General features: G+C 45.3%; 2 protein-coding genes across 2 annotated transcripts in view; one reads left to right on the forward strand and one right to left on the reverse strand.

Annotated features, from left to right (window-relative positions):
- LOC135932473 (protein asteroid homolog 1-like) overlaps positions 1-4,321 on the reverse strand; it is a 31,282-nt gene extending 26,961 nt beyond the window's left edge. Inside the window, exons 1-4 of the mRNA XM_065469957.1 lie at positions 3,116-4,321; positions 2,810-3,014; positions 2,405-2,567; positions 2,295-2,325 (exon numbers count right to left, since the gene is read on the reverse strand). Of these exons, the coding sequence (XP_065326029.1) occupies positions 2,295-2,325; positions 2,405-2,567; positions 2,810-3,014; positions 3,116-4,321 (1,605 nt within the window). The remainder of the gene's footprint in view (positions 1-2,294; positions 2,326-2,404; positions 2,568-2,809; positions 3,015-3,115) is intronic.
- LOC134620409 (NACHT, LRR and PYD domains-containing protein 12-like) overlaps positions 1-18,825 on the forward strand; it is a 365,684-nt gene that overhangs the window by 113,363 nt on the left and 233,496 nt on the right. The window lies entirely within an intron of this gene.

Genomic DNA, 18,825 nt, shown 5'->3' on the forward strand with positions numbered 1-18,825 from the left:
CTGTCTCTGTCACCGTTGCTTTTCTTTGTTTTCACCTATTGAAATAAAGCTCACTTGCATCACAGCCTATGCCTGCATTTTAAGTCCTTCTCTCATAAACTTCACACGCCGTGACAGGAACAAGAACAAACTGTCTGATTAGAGATTGCTGATCTGTGTAACTTTATTCAAAAACATTTTACAATGTGCTCCAAAAGATGTCCAAAAAGCTGAACACTAAATTCAAATCACAGAGAAACAGTTTGTTTATTTGTGAAGTAATTTGATTGTAATAGTCATTTGGCCCAATCATCAGATTATATATAGCCAACGTACATTATTGTACTAACCTAAATCACTAAACACCCTAAAGATATACTAGAAATTCTAACATAAAAAAATACTATATATGAAGACAGTGGCACATAGAAATAATCGGACCTCGATTACAAGTTTTCCTTGCTATACAGCATTGAAAATCATACATATGTTAGGTGCAAATGTTGTGTTGGAGTCCGTTTGAAGACATGTTAGCATCTTTAAAGAGCTTTGAATATTATTCCAGATTTGTGGACCTCTACATGGTCACACTGAAGACCAAAAAATAAAAATAAAACTAACTAATAAAGTTGTTTTAACAGTTACCACAACAACCAAATTAAATACCATCTAATTTCCCTGAAAAATTCTTCGTTCCTCTCTCAGCTGCTCATTAAACACCTGACAGCAATCCATGTTCCTGCTTTCTTCAAATTCATCCTGCTAAATTTGATTCGGTTTAGTTCAGCAAAAGGAGGGAGGAGGAAAGGAAGCCATCGATGTCTTGAAACTGTGTCAATGCATTTCTTTATGTTCTTAACTTCTACTGTAAAAATAATAAATTCAGTAAACCACATTTAGCTGTTTTGGTTTTGGTGTTACGGAGTCACAGCCTCGGTGTAAGACCCTAACTCTGTTTTCTGGTTTAAATTCTTAATAAATTCATCCAGACATCTAGAAAGGAGAGCTGCACCATGCAAAGTGGGATGTATGCCATCTTCCTCAATAAGACCAGGGTTTTCCCTGAAGGTTTGCCAGTTATCTAAGAATTTCACACTGTTTTATGAACACCACTCAGACATACAGCGGTTTAACAGCATAGTCTCATTGGGGAGGGGACCAGAGAAAGCTAGTATCTGACATTGTTCTGGCAAAGTTAAAAACTCATGCAACACTAATTTTAGTGACCTCCAATTGCTGTAACTGGATATCATTAGTGCCAATTAGGGCTGTTCGATATAACGATATATATCGGATGACGATATAAAAACGTCTATCGTTTCATTTTACGCTATCGTTTGTTTCGTGGTGTCGCAAAATAAACTGTTTACGGCAATATTTTTTCATGGTTTTGATGGTCACTGTAGTGGCTATATTAATCTCTTAAAGTTCTCTCTTTCTCTTATATTTAATATAACCACACTACGGACGGACAAGCGCTTGTTTTTATGCTTTGTCGTTAGCAACAACGACGGTAAAACCACGGTGTGTCCACTTGTTTATTTTCCACATAAACCTTTCAAAATAAAGCTCAAGATCCTGTTGAGACTTTTCAAAATAAACTGAATCACGTTTATTTTGATAAGATGCAGAGTTTTTACGGATGAGAAGCAAAAAAGAGCCATCAGGTGCTAAAAAAATAAACCTTAGACTCAAACGTTAGAACAGGCTTTTCCCTGCAGCACGCTGTGTAATAAATACTCACAAAGAAAACGGCGGCCGTTACATCTAGACTATAGACTATGTCTAAAAATGTATAGTTTCATACATCAGCTAAAACACTCGACTCCAGGTACGCGACGCCCAGCTGGAAACACTTCACGCAAGTCGAGCTGCCCGAGATTCACAGAATTTACAGAAAACGTTACATTTTTGTGATTTATATCGTTATTGGACGATAGATGTCTTAATATCGGGATATGAGATTTTGGTCATATCGCACAGCCCTAATGCCAATGTGAATTACAATCTTTCCAAATCTACATTTAGCCAACAGCCTCAGATTAGCATCAATCTCAGGTGCTCCTGGAATGCATTTGATCATTGTTCCTGGAGTCTCTAGCTGCACATTTCTGAGTGCAGAGTCAACAATAACCAAAGTTGTTTCCACAATTTGTGTAGTGTTGTCTAGATTGATTTTGAAATCTTCATCCGAGTTCTCCTCTTCCTCAGTCTTCTGCAGTTGTTGGATTAAGAATGGTCTTTAAATTTTTATATAATTCCTTCTTTTCTCCTCTCAGTGTTTTCTGTAGTTGTTTAATCGTGTCTTCATCTGCCAGCCGATGAATGACAGGTCCACAGTAAAGTCTGACAAAGCAGAAAATCACAGTTAAAGTTGATGAAGTGTGTTAAACATCTGTGGAGCACATCATTAGTCTGGGTTTACCGTGCACACTGAGGTTCTGGTAGAGGGGAACACAGCAGCTGGTTCAGGTGGAGGCTCTGCCTCATGCAGCACTGCCATTGGCTGAAAGCATGAGCCACACGTGGCTGCCAGTTACTCACACCTTCATCCTTTAAAGCTTTCATCCTCCTCTCAAACTCGTCCTCTACAGACAAAATAAGACAAAGTTTCGGTGCCACAGAACCAGAGACCAGCAGCAGTTGCTCTTCTATTTCAGGCTGATGTGGAAGCAACAGTGCTGCTGCTGTCACACAAAATCTGTTTAGAATAACTCTGATTACAGGACCTTGAACTACACCACATCAGCTGACTGCTTTTCCCCAATAAAGTGATCTGTAGCTATGCATTTCATTGTAGATATCCAAAATGTTACCGAGTGAGACTAACCTGGACCATCGGGCTCACACACAAACCACAGCAGGAGAGCGTGGAGGCAGTAGACAGTTTCAGGTTTTGAATGGTGTTGTAGCCTCTTGAACCAGAAAACAGTCACACAGACTGGCAGCTTCAGCTGGTCGGGGATGTTTTCTAAGTCTGAAGTCTGAACCTGCAGAGCTTGTTCAAACACCCTGCGACGCAAACCCTCAGGAGCCTGCACAGAGAGGTACCACAGATAAGATGCTCACATGTACCACAGAAACATGCCTACCTGTCAGAGTAATTAAACACATATTTAATGATTAACCTCAGTACCTTATGCAGACGCTGTAGTTTCAGTTGTTTCTGTTCATCACTGCTGGGAAGTATTGATGGGACACGGTCGTCTTTGATCTCTTCTCCATCCCTGCCATATTCAGTGCACATCTCACCTCCTGTTAACAGTCCATAGAAGTACTGTCTGATGCAGTAAGCAGCTTTGTAACTACTGCGCTGTGAAAAGTCCTCCACAAGTGCGGTCAGCAGAATTGTCTTCTGATCCACAACACTTGTGGTGAAACTGGTGAGTTCTCCACGCTCAACTTTTTCACACACCCATGGTGGCAACTTAGAACTTGTTTTTTCTGGTTTAACATATTTTTTAATGGCGAGTTTGAATGTTTGGTTCTCTTTTTTACCAACATGATTTAAAGCTTCACTCAGAGCACGTTCTCTCTTCTGTAAATCATTCAAGTCATCCAGGTTCACTTTACTTAAAAAGCCGAGCATACCATCCAGTCTTTTAATGCTGTTCACACCAGGTGAAGATGATTCCTTTGAAAAACCACCATTGTCTTCTAATCTTGAATAATCATTTCCTGCTATTGAAGCAAAGACTGGCATGAGAGCAGGGTCCAATTTAAAATGCTCACAAAACTTTGAACGTTTGTAGATCTTAGCAGGAATCTTTCCATCCTCTTCTTTTTTCCATTCAAAGTTGTCGAGATAAAGGAAACCTTTGTGCACATCAAAGATGTGAAAATCTTTGTCAATGGACAGCACAGCACATTGTTTCTGATTTGCCTCGGAAACAACCTCAGGGTCTGCCTCTCCTAAACACTGTTTAAACTCTATGCCTTTTTCTCTTAAGATTTCTATGAAGACATCTTTGACCAGAGGTGGTAACACATTATATGCCTCTGGTAAAGTGCCATCAGGCTCAGTCTCTGCTATTGTCTTTGCTTTTTTCAGTTTATATTTTAGAGAAGACACATTTCTTTCATGCTTCTCGGGCCCTGAGCCACCATCCAGGATGACGTACGGATTGACTTCACAGTCCTGCAGAGTCTTAAAGAACTGACAGACCTCATGTTTGAATCCGGGATAATCTCCTCCACAGCGCTGGTCCAGCTTTGGATCGGACGTATAATACAAAGAATAGTACAGAGCATTACCATCAATGATGAGACCTGTTTTTTCTACCTTAACTTCTTCACAGAGACACAAATCATCTATCATTTTCTTTAATGTTGAAACCTCCATGATTCCTTAAAGTGTGGATGAAGATGAGCGGTGGTTATTGTGCCAATGCCTCTGTGTCTGCAGATATTTGTACACCTACTAGAGTGCACACCCACACCGACACAACCAGTCAAACCTGTTTTGACTAATTTAACATACCTAACTTACTCTTTTGGTTTCATTTCTTTATTCTTCATGTTGTGATTTTCTGTTTCATTTCACTTTGTGGAGCAAAATCAAATGTGTTTCATTAACTTTCCAGCTGTTAAAAATGTGATGACAATGTGATGTGATGGATACAAAGTACCTTTGTATCCATCACAAAGGCTCAACCCTGCCATGTACTGGAAACTGCTGCAACACCAGCGTCACCATCCACAGTGAAGCCAGCGTTATATAACCATGGACTGTGAGCATGCTGACTAAGAAAGAAGCAACTGCTCCAAAATCGACATCTTGAAGCCCAAGTGAAAGTCGCAGCTCCTCGTCATGAACGAGTGAAATGTATTTTGGAGAAAGGTTAAATGTGTCATGGAGAGTGGAATGAGAGGACTCAGGTACGAGACTCCTTGCAAAGTGATGGTGAATTTATTTACAGTGGAAATAAGGCAACAGTTCGACTCTGTAATCCGTTCCCTGCATCCTGGAGACTCTCTTGTTCACAATCTTGAAACACTAAATCACAGCTGCGCTACCTGGCTTAGCTCAATGTTCCAGCGCTGGCTGTCATCCGACCACACCATTAAATAGGTCTGCTTCGGGACGGCAAATTATTAGTAGCAGCTGGCAAAGTGATTAAGCACACATCCGGCGACTCCAGTGCGGGACACTACTCCCGGGTCTGCTGCCGTTCCGTGCCACAGCTCCCGGAAGTACATGTTCCCACATCACAACAAAGAAAACACACATACACACACAGGACAGAGAGGAGAAAACAGCACACAAAGTGCACACAAACACAACCCAAACTGGCAGATCGATCGGTGAGGACCTTCTGGCCATGACAAAATACAAACAACAGCCGAGGGAAAGAAGTATTGCCTGGTAGCAGTAATGTTTTCTAAGTGGGTAGAAGCATTCCCCACAAAAAGTGCAGACAGCAGTGCAGTGGCAAAAGGCCTCCTGTCAAAAATCATTCCCGGGTGGGGTATCCCAGGGTAAATCACAAGTGACAGTGGCACTCACGTTGTGAACGAGGTATTAAAGGAAATCAGTGAGTGACTAGGTTTTATTGATCCCAGTTCTTTTATTCTTCTACTGGACAGAGAAGACGTGACTCAGTCTGGTCAAGGTATTTATAATCATTTTATTCAATCATTATCTTCATGGAAGAGAGATGTGCATGGTGCTAAGCATTAGCAGATCTGAAGAGCCGTCCTTGGATCTGTTACATTTATAATTTCAGCGTTCCTCATCTAGCCCCCACTCCTCCTGTTACTGTGGTACTCTGTTCAACTTACACGTCATACACAGTTTCGGTCAAAACAACTTCTTTACCTCTGCCCTTACTTAATGTGTATGTGTTGCTGGTCTGGTCTTCCTAGTTCCGCTTTTTCTGTCTGCACATCCGCATCCTGTTATTAATAAACTGCCTCTGCAGCTCTGCACAAAACTTCCTGTTCTGCACAGTTTCCTGTTCTGCACAGTGTTTCGGTCTTGCTCAGCAAGCTATGACATTTGACACACTTTATGACTGAAAGATGGCCTGTTTTAATACACAAGCCGGCATAAAACAAAATAATCCGAAAATAAGCACTAAGAAAAGTACATTTATCCTAACAGTTTCAAATTGCAAACACCATTGTGGATATCACCCACAATCTGGAGGTGCTGTGGAGAGAATAAAAGGCTCCTTAAAGTCCAAGCCGGTGAAGTGCTTTGAAGAAACTGGCCTCACATGGCCAAAAGCACTTTCCCTTGTGCTGATGTACGTGTGCATGCGGACCAGACTCCCTGCACACCTCAGCCCCTATGAGGTGTTGTATGGACAGCCTGCCAGAGTGGGGGCAGAACCCCCGAAATGGACAGGCATGTCCACAGAGTTGTGCAACAGTGAAATGATTGTGTACTGTCAAAGTCTCTCCTGGACCCTCTCACAGGTACACTGAGCAGTAAAAGCAGCCCTGCCTAGACCAGCAGAAGGACCCCTGCACCCATTTAGACAAGGCAACTGGATATTGGTGAAGGATTTTGGGAAGAGACATTGGAAGGCAAAGCAGTGGCTGGGCCCATTCCAAGTCCTGCTGATCACACAAACAGCGGTGAAGGTTGGAGAACGAACTACTTGGATCCATACAAGTCACTGCAAGCTGTTTGCAGGAGAGCCACCAGTAGAAGAAGATCAACCTAATAAGACACACGGGGCAGAATAATCCCTGCACCTCATCCAGGTACTAGGCAGTCTACCCTCTACCTGGAGCAATGCGCCAGACTGAGAAGATTAACAGTTGAGCACCACACAAAGGCCCCAGGATGCCCGTGCAGCAAGAAGTGCTACCTGGGAGACGAGAGACTGAGCACGATGGACACATTAAACAACACTACGTGAATTCGACCACCCAGCCTTTCAGTTTTGATCGGCGCGATGCAACAGATTCTGAAGGCCACAAGGGAAAGTGAGTCTCCCAGATTTCACCCACCGCTATTACAGGCTGAAGAATATATTAAATATAGTGAGAGTAAGGATGACTGTGATGAGTGAAATCATTTTCCTGACGCTGTAAGAATGATGCATATTGTGAAACTTCTTCAGGTTCGCAATGTTGCTGAATGATAGGAAGAGAAATCCCTGTTATTAGTGATTGGCAAGTAATCAAGAGGATGGGAATTGTATTGGGATTTCTCTTTAATGTATTGTCTTGATGAAAATGCTTTGATGTCACTCAGTTTTAGTGTGTATGGTTCACACCTTATTCACGCTGGGAAACAGCCTGGTGAGTGTCTCTTGGGAAATGGAAGCGCACACAGGAAGGTTTGACCCCAGAGTGGGGGAGATTCTCACAGGTGATAGAGGTTTTCTGTTCAGAGCAAAGGTGTGAACTACAACTGTAAAAGCCTTTTGCTCCATAACTGTTTAACCTCCTAAGACCCGAACTCTTCCACGACATGCATTTTTAATTTCTCTTGGATATTTGGGCATATTGGGGCCCGATGAATGTAAAAACAAAGAATTTCCAGATTTTTTTTTTTTTTTACCTTATTTTTGTTTTTAAGAAAAATGAGAGCCACAAATGAGGATATTCATTTAAAATTTTGATAGAACAGTAGCAGTATAATGTCCTTGTAAGTGGATATCAAGCCCATGTAGAGCAAAATTGAGTATTTTGGTCTAAATAACGCAAAATGTGATGTCCACATATGTGGACAGCAGGTCCTAGGAGGTTAAAAGGGACCTAAACTGTTGATTATCAGAGACAGTCCGAAAGTCTTTTTCCATGGCCTCTCCAAACTGCTCCCACACCCAAGTTTTCACTTCAGCTACTGCCTGCACTGCGTTCTACTTGGCCTATCGGTACATAGCAGCTGCTTCCCAAGTTCCACAGGCTAACTAAGACCAATAGGACTCCTTCTTCAGCCTGGTGGCTCCCCTCAGCTCTGGTGTCCACCATTTGGTTCAGGGATTACCACCACGACAGGCACCAACCACCTTGCGGTCACAGTTCAGAACAGCGGTTTTGGCAATGGAGATGCTTAACATTCAACACTCAATGTCCCCAGTCTCCCTCGAAATGTTTAAGCTCTGCCAGAGGTGTGCGTTGAAGATCTCACGGACCAGGGCCTCTGCTAGACGTTCCCAGCACGCCCTCAATGTACGTTTGGATGCGCCAGGTCTATCCAGCGTCCTCCCCCGCCACCTGATCAAACTCACCACCAGGTGGTGATCAGTTGACAGCTCAGCCTGCCTCTTTACCCGAGTGTCCAAAACATAAGGCCTTAGGTGTGGTGATACGATTACAATATCGATCATTGACTTGCGGCCTAGAGTGTCCTGGTACCATGTGCACTTATGGACACTCTTATGTTCGAACATGGTGTATATTATGGCCAAACTGTGGTTTTCACAGAAGTCCAATAACAGAACACCGCTCGGGTTCAGATCCGGGAGGCCGTTCCTCCCAATCACGCCCCTCCAGATCTCGCTGTCATTGCCCATGTGAGCATTGAAGTCTCCCAGCAGGGCAACAGAGTCCCCAGGAAGAGCACCCTCCAGTACCCCACCCACAGACTCCAAGAAGGCTGGGTACTCTGAACCGCCACTAGGGCATTAGAGCAAACGACGGTCAGCAACCGTTTCCCAACCCAGAGTCGAAGGGAAGAAACCCTGTCGTCCACTGGGAGAAACCCCAACATGCAGGAAGTAAGCCGAGGGGATACCAAGACACCCAGCCCGCCGCCCCTCACCAGGGGCAACTCCAGACTGAGACAGAGTCCCAAGCCATGTGTTGAGGTGAGCCTGACTATATCTAGCCGGTACCTGTGTGAGCAGCAAAATAATCTCTGAGGTCTAAAAGTCAAATCAGTAGAGATGAACATTCAACAGGACAATCAAATAGAAGTGAGTCACATCTGAACACAGAGACACACACAGGGAAATAAAATACAAATTTAATGTAAATGAAAGAGGAAGAAAGCAGAGAAATGTTCCAGTGTCCAGTCAAATGAACTGATGAGCCCCTCCCAGCTGTGCTGCTGGGTCTGCTCTGTTCCTTCTTCCCTTCTCATGAATAAATGGGAGTTGTTGTTAAAGGACAGCATGAAGAGTCTGGATCAGACTGCTTCTTGCTCTGCAGGTCCTCACTTCTGCTAAACAGGAGACCACAAGGTCACCTGCACATTATGACTCAAGTAAAATCCTCACATGCGGATATATATATATATGTATATATGTCTATATATATATATATATATATATATATATATATATATATATATATATATATATATATATATATATATATATATATATCCGCATGTGAGGATTTTACTTGAGTCACTAACAAGCTGATCTACACTACGGCAGCAGTGATCAGTGAGATGCTTGGCTACAAGTTGAACAGCCACAAGGGGCAGTACCCTCCATGGAGAAGGAGGCTAGAGGGCAAGATCAAAGTAGCACGAAGGGAGGTTAGCCAACTAACGGAGTTGCAGAAAGGCGTGACAAAGAAGGTGCATAAGAAATACAGCAAGCTGTCCATACCTGATGCCTTGGAAACTGCCAAGCAAAGACTCACAGCCTTGGCGAGCCGCTTGAGGAGGTACACCAGAGAGATAGAAGGCAGGAGAATAAACCAGCTGTTCTCCACAGAACCAGCAAAGGTGTACTCTCAGTGGCAAGGGAACAATAAGAGAACAGCACCACCAAGGCTGGAGACGGAGCAATACTGGAAGAGCATATGGGAGAAGGACGCAACCCATAACGGCAATGCTCAGTGGATAGTGGATCTGAGGGCAGACCATAGCGACCTCCCTGAACAGGGTCCAGTAACCATCACAGTGGCAGACATCCAAGAAAGGGTCTCCAGTATGAAGAGTTGGACAGCACCAGGGCCCGACATGGTTCACGCCTACTGGCTGAAGAAGCTGACAGCACTCCACGAGCATCTGGCAGTACAAATGAACCAGCTGCTAGTTAACGAGAGTCACCCGGAATGGCTAACCGAAGGTCGGACGGTCCTGATCCCCAAGGACCCCAAGAAGGGACCGGTCCCATCCAACTACCGACCAATAACCTGCCTCTGTACTACATGGAAGCTCCTGTCAGGCATCATATCGGCTAAGATGAACAGGCACATGGGTCAATACATGAGCGGGGCACAGAAAGGGATTGGCAAGAATACCAGAGGCGCAAAACACCAGCTACTGGTAGACAGAACAGTCAACCGAGACTGCAAGACCAGACTGACCAACCTGTGCACAGCCTGGATTGATTACAAGAAGGCCTATGACTCAATGCCCCACAGCTGGATACTGGAATGCCTAGAATTGTACAAGATCAACAGGACCCTAAGAGCCTTCATCAGGAACTCAATGGGGATGTGGCGTACAACACTAGAGGCCAACTCCAAGCCCATAGCACAAGTCACCATCAAGTGCGGGATCTACCAAGGAGATGCTCTGTCCCCACTGCTGTTCTGCATAGGCCTGAACCCCCTCAGTGAGATCATTAACAAGACTGGCTACGGATACCGACTACGAAACGGAGCGGTTGTCAGCCACCTCCTGTACATGGATGACATCAAGCTGTATGCCAAGAGTGAACGAGACATCGATTCACTGATCCACACTACCAGGCTATACAGCAATGACATTGGGATGTCATTCGGACTGGAGAAGTGTAGTCGGATGGTAACAAAGAGAGGGAAGGTAGTCAGAACTGAGGGGATTGAACTACCAGAAGGCAACATTGCAGACATAGAGGACAGTTACAAGTACCTGGGGATCCCGCAGGCGAATGGGAACCATGAAGAGGCCGCTAGGAAAGCTGCAACCACCAAGTACCTGCAGAGGGTAAGGCAAGTCCTGAGGAGTCAGCTGAATGGTAAGAACAAGATCGGGGCCATAAACACCTACGCCCTGCCCGTGATCAGGTACCCTGCTGGGGTAATAGGCTGGCCAAAGGAGGAGATAGAAGCCACTGACATAAAGACAAGAAAGCTCCTGACCATGCATGGAGGGTTTCACCCCAAGTCCAGCACCCTGAGGCTGTACGCTAAGCGGAAGGAAGGGGGCCGGGGACTGGTGAGTGTCAGCACCACAGTCCAGGATGAGACAACGAACATTCAAGAATACATTGGGAAGATGGCCCCAACTGACAGCGTACTCAGTGAATACCTCAGGCAGCAGAAACCCAAGAAAGAGGAGGAAGGCGAGGAACCATCATGGAAGGACAGGCCCCTGCACGGTATGTACCACCGGCAGATAGAGGAGGTGGCTGATATCCAGAAATCCTACCAGTGGCTGGACAAAGCTGGACTGAAAGACAGCACAGAGGCACTAATCATGGCAGCACAAGAACAAGCTCTGAGTACAAGATCCATAGAGGCTGGGGTCTATCACATCAAGCAAGATCCCAGGTGCAGGTTGTGTAAAGATGCCCCAGAAACAATCCAGCACATAACAGCAGGGTGCAAGATGCTAGCAGGCAAGGCATACATGGAACGCCATAACCAAGTGGCCGGCATAGTGTACAGGAACATCTGTGCCGAGTATAACCTGGAAGTCCCAAGGTCAAAATGGGAGATGCCCCCAAGGGTGATGGAGAATAACCGAGCTAAGATCCTGTGGGACTTCCAGATACAGACGGACAAAATGGTGGTGGCTAACCAACCGGACATAGTGGTGGTAGACAAACAGAAGAAGACGGCCGTAGTGATTGATGTAGCGGTTCTGAATGACAGCAATATCAGGAAGAAGGAACACGAGAAGCTGGAGAAATACCAAGGGCTCAGAGAAGAGCTCGAGAGGATGTGGAGGGTGAAGGTAACAGTGGTCCCCGTGGTAATCGGAGCACTAGGTGCAGTGACTCCCAAGCTAGGCGAGTGGCTCCAGCAGATCCCGGGAACAACATCGGAGATCTCTGTCCAGAAGAGCGCAGTCCTGGGAACAGCTAAGATACTGCGCAGGACCCTCAAGCTCCCAGGCCCCTGGTAGAGGACCCGAACTTGAAGGATAAACCGCCCGCAGGGGCGAGATGGGTGTTTTTTTTTTTAATATATATATATTTAAAGCTTCCGAGTGGTTTACATTTCCTCCATGGAAACAGGAAGTGCTGCTTTTAATCGAAAACACATTTAAGGACATGGAAAAGTACAAATCTGGCAGCTTTTGTTAGACATGAAGTCGGTAATGTGTCTGTTTGACAGCTGTGGAAGCACAGGAGCAACGTCTGTGGGAAAATCCACAGACTCTGTACCACTCGTACATGTTTGACGGAGGTTTTTCTTTATTAGAAGGACAAGACCTCACACAGGATGATGGGGCCGAGGAGCAGCTCTTTACTCACATCTAGTGCTTTTATGTCCTTTTGCTGCTTAATAAAGTTCAGCTTTCTTCTCCTGCAGACGCTTTGACAAGTCGTTTGCTTTCCCCATGACTCAGGACCAACAACGTCGGTGCAGCGCTGCAGCCGTCTGTCTGAAGGCCTGAAACTCCTCCCACGCTGATCACAGGTGAGCATGGTGACCTTCAGTCAGGGAATCCTGTGATTGTTTCTGTCCAGCTCAGCTGTTGGACAGTAAAGAACTCCAGCCAACCTCCAGCAGGGAGAAAGAAAAGTGTCTGTATCATGATTGGTTTTCTCAGAGAGTGATCACAGATCCCTGCAGGGTCACTGAACACTCGCACACACTTCCAGCTGTGGAGGCGCAGTGATGGCGCCCTGCAAACATGAATGAACCCTGTGCACTTTGTTTACATGCTGCTTTATGGTCTTTGCTGTAACTGAACTTCATGTCTCCTGAGCACGACCCTGGTGCTCCCCTCCTGTTACAGGATGTGATGTGTCAGATGGGAGTGTGCCCGTGGGGATCTTCAAGGTCAGGACGTGTTTCAGCCTCTGCTGGCGTTGATGTCACAGAAGAGTTTAATCCTTCCTGTTTCCTCGTCCTCGTCTTCTGACAGCGAGCAGAGACGTGTCTGTGATGGCGTTTGGTCGTGTCGACGTCTCGTTACGACGCGTTTCATTTGATGAACAGTCCTGATGGATTGTGATTGGTGAAACTGGAGACTTGCTCCGCCTCCCACCTCGTCCATCATCTTCCTGTGTGTTGTCCCAGTGTGTGTTTGCTTTGATGTGGATGTCAAAGAGTCCTTCACTGATGCAGACACCTCCTGTCTCATGTGATTAGAGGATCACCAGGGGGTCCTTTGTCCCTCTTTGGGGGGATACTCTGGGTTTAAATCTGGGACTCTCAGCCATTTGACCTTAGAACTGAAGAAGCTTCTCGGATGAGAGGTGAAACGTCAAAGGTCACCCAGGCTGTGAGCAGAATCCTTAATGTAGGAAAACAACTTTCCAGGACTTTCCCCAAATTCCAGGTCAGATTTCATTGGTCAGAGAAAAGAACTTCAAATTTGGATCCAGTGCTCGTGTCACGATGCTGATCAGCTGATCGGTCCTTTCATTGTTTATCAGAGGAAACCTTATCACTGAGTTTAGTTTGGACAGTCCACCAATCACAGAGCTCCATAAGGGACCTTACAGAACCTACATCCACCAGCAGAGCTTTGATTGCACTTCTCTCCACCACCATTAGATGTCTCCACACTCTGTGCTGACTCCAATGAGCCATCAGAGCTGCTGAGCGTGAACCTCTTTACTCGGTTGGAGGCTGCTGAGCCCTCCATCTGCCACAGCAATGTTTCCAGCATCACTTTATTTTATAGAGCTGGAAGATTTCTGAAAGTTACCAAAAACAACAAAAGTGGGACTTCCTGCTCCTCACGGAGGACTTCCTGCTCCTCACAGAGGACTTCCTGCTTCTCACAGAGGACTTCCTGCTTCTCACAGAGGACTTCCTGCAGTTCAGACAGAAAAAAAAACCAAAGTATGAACAGCATGGCCGTTTATCAATGTCCAGGTACGCGAGTACGTACTCACGTTCCCGGTGAGTACGTACTCGCCGAGAACGCACGGGAGTACGTACCCGCCGAGAACGCTAGCACAGACTCGCGATTTGTACAATTGGAACACCTGCGTACCTGATGATGTCACAGGTCAGGCTAACATCACCAGGCTGGATCAGCTGCTCCACGATCAAAAAAGAATGAAATAAAATTACATATAAACGTCACCCTGTGTGTTGTCATTGAATAAATAATACAGCAAAAATATTTGTATTAACCACTTCACCTGTACTATAGCAAGAGTGCGCCTATATAAAGAGCCACCAGCGGGAAATGATAACGGGAATAGTTTGTGGTATCAGTGGTTGAACTGGTCAGTAAGGAAAGGAAAAGAGAAAGAAGGCCAAAATGGATCGGGTGGTTGTCGCAGTTGCTGCCGGCATTCTGTACCTTCAGGCTGAAACCGAAGCAGCGCAACTGAGAAGACGAATCCGGGAGAGAAGAGCCAGGATGAAGATGAGGGAGAGGAGACGTGCCCTGATGGCGTGCCTACTGCACCGGGTACATTTGTAGAAAATAAGTAATAGCCTGGTGTTTCTATGCATGTACCCCTATACCTAGAGAAAAGGTCGCATCTGCTGTGTATGATATCATATGGTGGTAGAGCAATACTACATAAAGCCTATACAGTGTAACAAAAATATCAATGTGGAGTACTGAAACAAGCTGTACACTCCACAGACAAGTGAATTGTCAAGTAACTTAACAATACAAACTGGACATTTGCATGTCATGCAAATGGTCAGAAATACACGCGTAAGAAAGCCATCGAAATACATATTGTGCATTAATCTCAGTAAACATGACATATCGTATACTAAAGATAACAATAAATACTGCAGTAACTGTTCAATAAATATATGAGAAACCTGAATCAGATCCGTATAAACACTGTAAGTACCTTGTTTTCCTCTTTCACAAACAGGGGAAGTGCGCAGCAAGACCATATGCACAAATTGATTACAGTATCCCCATCCTGTCAATCTACTTCACTGGAGCTGACCTAAAACCAGCCTTCAGACTGTCGAGAGCAAGCGTCAACATGCTGTTGCAAATGCTCCCCCGGGAGAAACAACACGGATGGGACCACGAAATTGAGGTGCTAGTGACCATTTACTGGCTGGCCTGCGGAGCCTCATATCGGGTGACAGCAGACATCTTTGGCATGCCGGTGGCAACAGTGTGCAGGATTGTCCACAATGTCATAGAGGACATGATGGGAATCCTGCATCAGGTCATTCATTTCCCAAAGGCAGAAGAGATGGAGGAGGTTGGGGCAGGCTTTGCACGCCTTGCTGGCAATGAGACATTCCGTTGCACAGCTGGTGCAATTGATGGATGCCACATCCACATTCTCCCACCTAGGGAACCACATAGGAGGTCATACCTTAATAGGAAACTGTTTCCCTCTATCGTGCTGCAGTGCATCTGTGACTCCAGAGGTGCGTTCCTAGATGTGTACATTGGACATTGCGGATCTGTGCATGATGCACTGGTATTGCGGAGATCCCCAATGTACAAACAGGCCCTGTATCCACCAGCAGGCTACTTCCTCTTGGGAGATGGAGGATACCCTTGCCTTAGGCACCCAGTGGCAATAATGACCCCATATCGCCAGCCTGTGTCAAGTAAGAAAACCATTCCCCTTTTCTTTACACCTACACACACATGTAGTGCTACATCTGTTACAGTGAAGCATGCAGAGCTATAAGACAACAAATGCAACATTATGATTCTATCACACTAATTGAAAGTGTACTATGCACTAAATACGAGTGTGTACTGCCTTTCGCTTACAGCTCCAGTTGAAGAAAGGTTCAATCGGCACCACGCCAAGGCCAGGAACATCATAGAGCGTACTTTTGGCATCCTCAAAACACGCTGGCGCTCCATTTTCTTGCGAGCCCTTGTGATCCGGCCTGTGTTTGCCCCCAAAGTTGTGGGAGCTTGCTGCATCCTCCACAACATCTGTGTGGCAACAGATGACGTCTGCCAAGAAGAAGGAGATGAGGAGGAAGCACAAGCAGGACCAGAAGCCGAAACAGAATGCACAGGCGTGGACAGGGAGCTCTCAGGAGCCTGCATCCGAGCCAGGCTTGCTGCACGACTGTCAGCTCCTGAACAGCTGCCTGCATGTCTGTTTGAACATGACTACATCTAGGTAAAGGTGCCATTTGTGAGATGTAGTCATGCTCAAACAGATATGTAGGCAGCTAAGGCCAAAGGCAAAAGCCTCCTGTTGGTAAAAACAAAAAGGAGTACATGCAAATGATAGTGTACCTCCAAATCAGTGTGTCACTTAAGTTAATTATTTAATATACACCTTTATTTGTACAGCTTGTAAATAGTGTACATTAGTGTTCTCTTTTGTATATTTGCCTGTGTGCTCACGGCTGTATAGGTTGGATTCAATGTAAACGGTCATTGTAACTGTTACACTTGTTGAAATGCTGTTTTACTTTGACTAAAGAGATTCTCTGTTTCACATGCAGCAAAAAACACACTTCATTATTGTGAATGATATTGCTTTATTTACATTTTATCAACAAGTTTTTCAAACAGTGAGAGGAATTTTTCTGCCCTTTGAGTAGCTGCCCTCTCCCTCTCTTCCTCCCTAGCCAGCGCCTCTCTCTCTCCTCCTCTCTTTCCGCCTGGTCTTTCAGGAATTGGAGTACAGCCTGGCTGTCCCTGGGCCTCTTCCTCTGGCTCTTCCCCGACACTCCGGGAGACGGGGACGGGGCTAGAGTGCTGACTGCACCACCTGCAGTGGATGTGAGGTTTGCTGCAACTACCAGGGGTGGCTTTATTGAGTGCTGTCCCTGGAGCACAGCATCCATCATGTTGTACCACTGCCAGGTGCCGGCAGTCGGGCTACCGTCCTCTACCCCCTTGCCTGTGGGTGGGTCCCTAAGCTCCTGGAAATATGTATTGCTTGCCATATTATCACAGATGCAATTACTCTATTATTGAATGGCAGAGTACATGTGATTACCATAAGCGTCTGCTTATGGTAATCACATGTACTTACACGTTCTTATATTTCAGGAATTGTAGACAGGTATTGTTTTTGAACCTGTCTACGACATCAGATAGGCACAGGTACATTACCTTGTATTTGGCCTTGAGATTGTTCCATTTTTTTGCGCCTGTTTAGGTGTTACGGCCAGGCCTGAAGAGCTAACAAAATCCCTGGGGGAAAAGAATGTTGCACTGTCACTTCGATAGCTAGTTATCATAAGATGTGCTCCTCTGATCCTTCCCTAGTGGACAGGGAGCAGCAAAAGCAGTCAGTACTTACTCCCATCCAGTCTTGCAGGAATTTCTTTTTCCTGTAAAAAGGCTCTCATTTCCCGCCCACCACTCAATGAGAGCCTGCGTTTCCTCACTTGTCCCTTGATTTATAATACAATATCACATATTGCATTAATATATTGACAATCTAAGCAAATAACAGTAGGGAAAAATGACAGCAAAACAATCAGCTTTATTACAACTTTCTGTTGATGCAAACGTAAACATTACTTGAGGTGTTTGAACATTATACAGGATAGGATGGGATAGGATAGACAGGTTGGTGATGATGCAAGATTTGTGTGGACGACTGGCTATTGAAATTGCCACACTGATCCTTTTGAGATGGCGGGAATTTCAAAAGGAGATGCCGATCCTCTTGTGCTCGCTATTTGGCAGGGCCCCTCCAAAAACAGCATATGGAATTTATAATACGGGTCTGTACTGTTGACTTGACTAAATATTCGATGTTTACATAACTATATTCTCGCATAACTATGCATTGGAAATGCACTGCATATTACAACAGTAGTAGTACTGGACTTACAATTATGCGTCTTGTCCTCGGCCATCTTCACAGGGGTCTTGCGAAATGCATTCTGGGATATATAGCTGTCCCAAGTCTACACCGATGCATGCTCGATAAAACGGGCGGATCGAGAACACATCCGGGACTTTTTCGCTTTCTCGGCTTGATGCATACTTCGAATTGGAACAGTACTTGGTCTCCGACTGATGACGTTTCACGAGTACACGAGAACGCAAGTACGCACAAGTACGCATATTGATAAACGCCCCATTTCTTCATTCACATGACCTTTAACCTCTGACCGCTGAAGCTGACCTTTTCCGCTTCCTTTTCCATCTATTTCAAATTAAAGGCCGTCCTAATAGCTGCTGGACAGTTTTGTATTAACAAGGCTTTTATTGTGAAACACTGATTTTGTCCTTAAGAATATGTGTGGCTCTGACAAACGATCCGTTCTTTGCTGTGAGAGACGGAGTTTAGCTTCCTGTGAGGACAGGAAGTGATGTGAAGGCTTATGTGAAACTATGAGGAAGCTGAACTCTGTGGCAGTCTGCCGTGATGTTTGGCTGCACACACTAAACTGAGCTGAAAGAGAGTGTGTGTGTTTTAGTGTGCAATAAGAAGTGAAACACACACACACAGCAGCTGCTTTCAGCACACACACTCACTTTGTTCACACGAGGACAAAAACTTGATTTAACTGAGCTTGTGTGACAGGAGAGTGTGAGTTTAAAGCTCTGCACAGATGAATCACACGAGCTGGGCAGGTTTCTGTGCAGCTTCACCTGAGACACAAGGAGGGAGGAGACAAGGACACAAGGAGGCGAAGGAGACCCGATGACAAAGCGCTCAGAGTAACGTCTCTGACTGGAGGCGGCTTCATGGTGTGATGGTGGATAAAAGGCTGAAACATGCTGAAGGTGGTGTTTGACTGCAGGCTGGAAGCATCACACTTCATGACAGCGCTCGTCTCCCTGCTGCAACACGTCTGACTCTTCTTCTGTGTTTCCAGATTAGAGAGCAACAGGCATGAAGTCGTCACCTGTGTGGCCTCGTTTACTAATGTTTGTATGAAAAAGTT

The sequence above is a fragment of the Pelmatolapia mariae genome, linkage group LG3_W, assembly GCF_036321145.2.
Source record: "Pelmatolapia mariae isolate MD_Pm_ZW linkage group LG3_W, Pm_UMD_F_2, whole genome shotgun sequence".
Taxonomy (NCBI): Eukaryota; Metazoa; Chordata; class Actinopteri; order Cichliformes; family Cichlidae; genus Pelmatolapia; species Pelmatolapia mariae.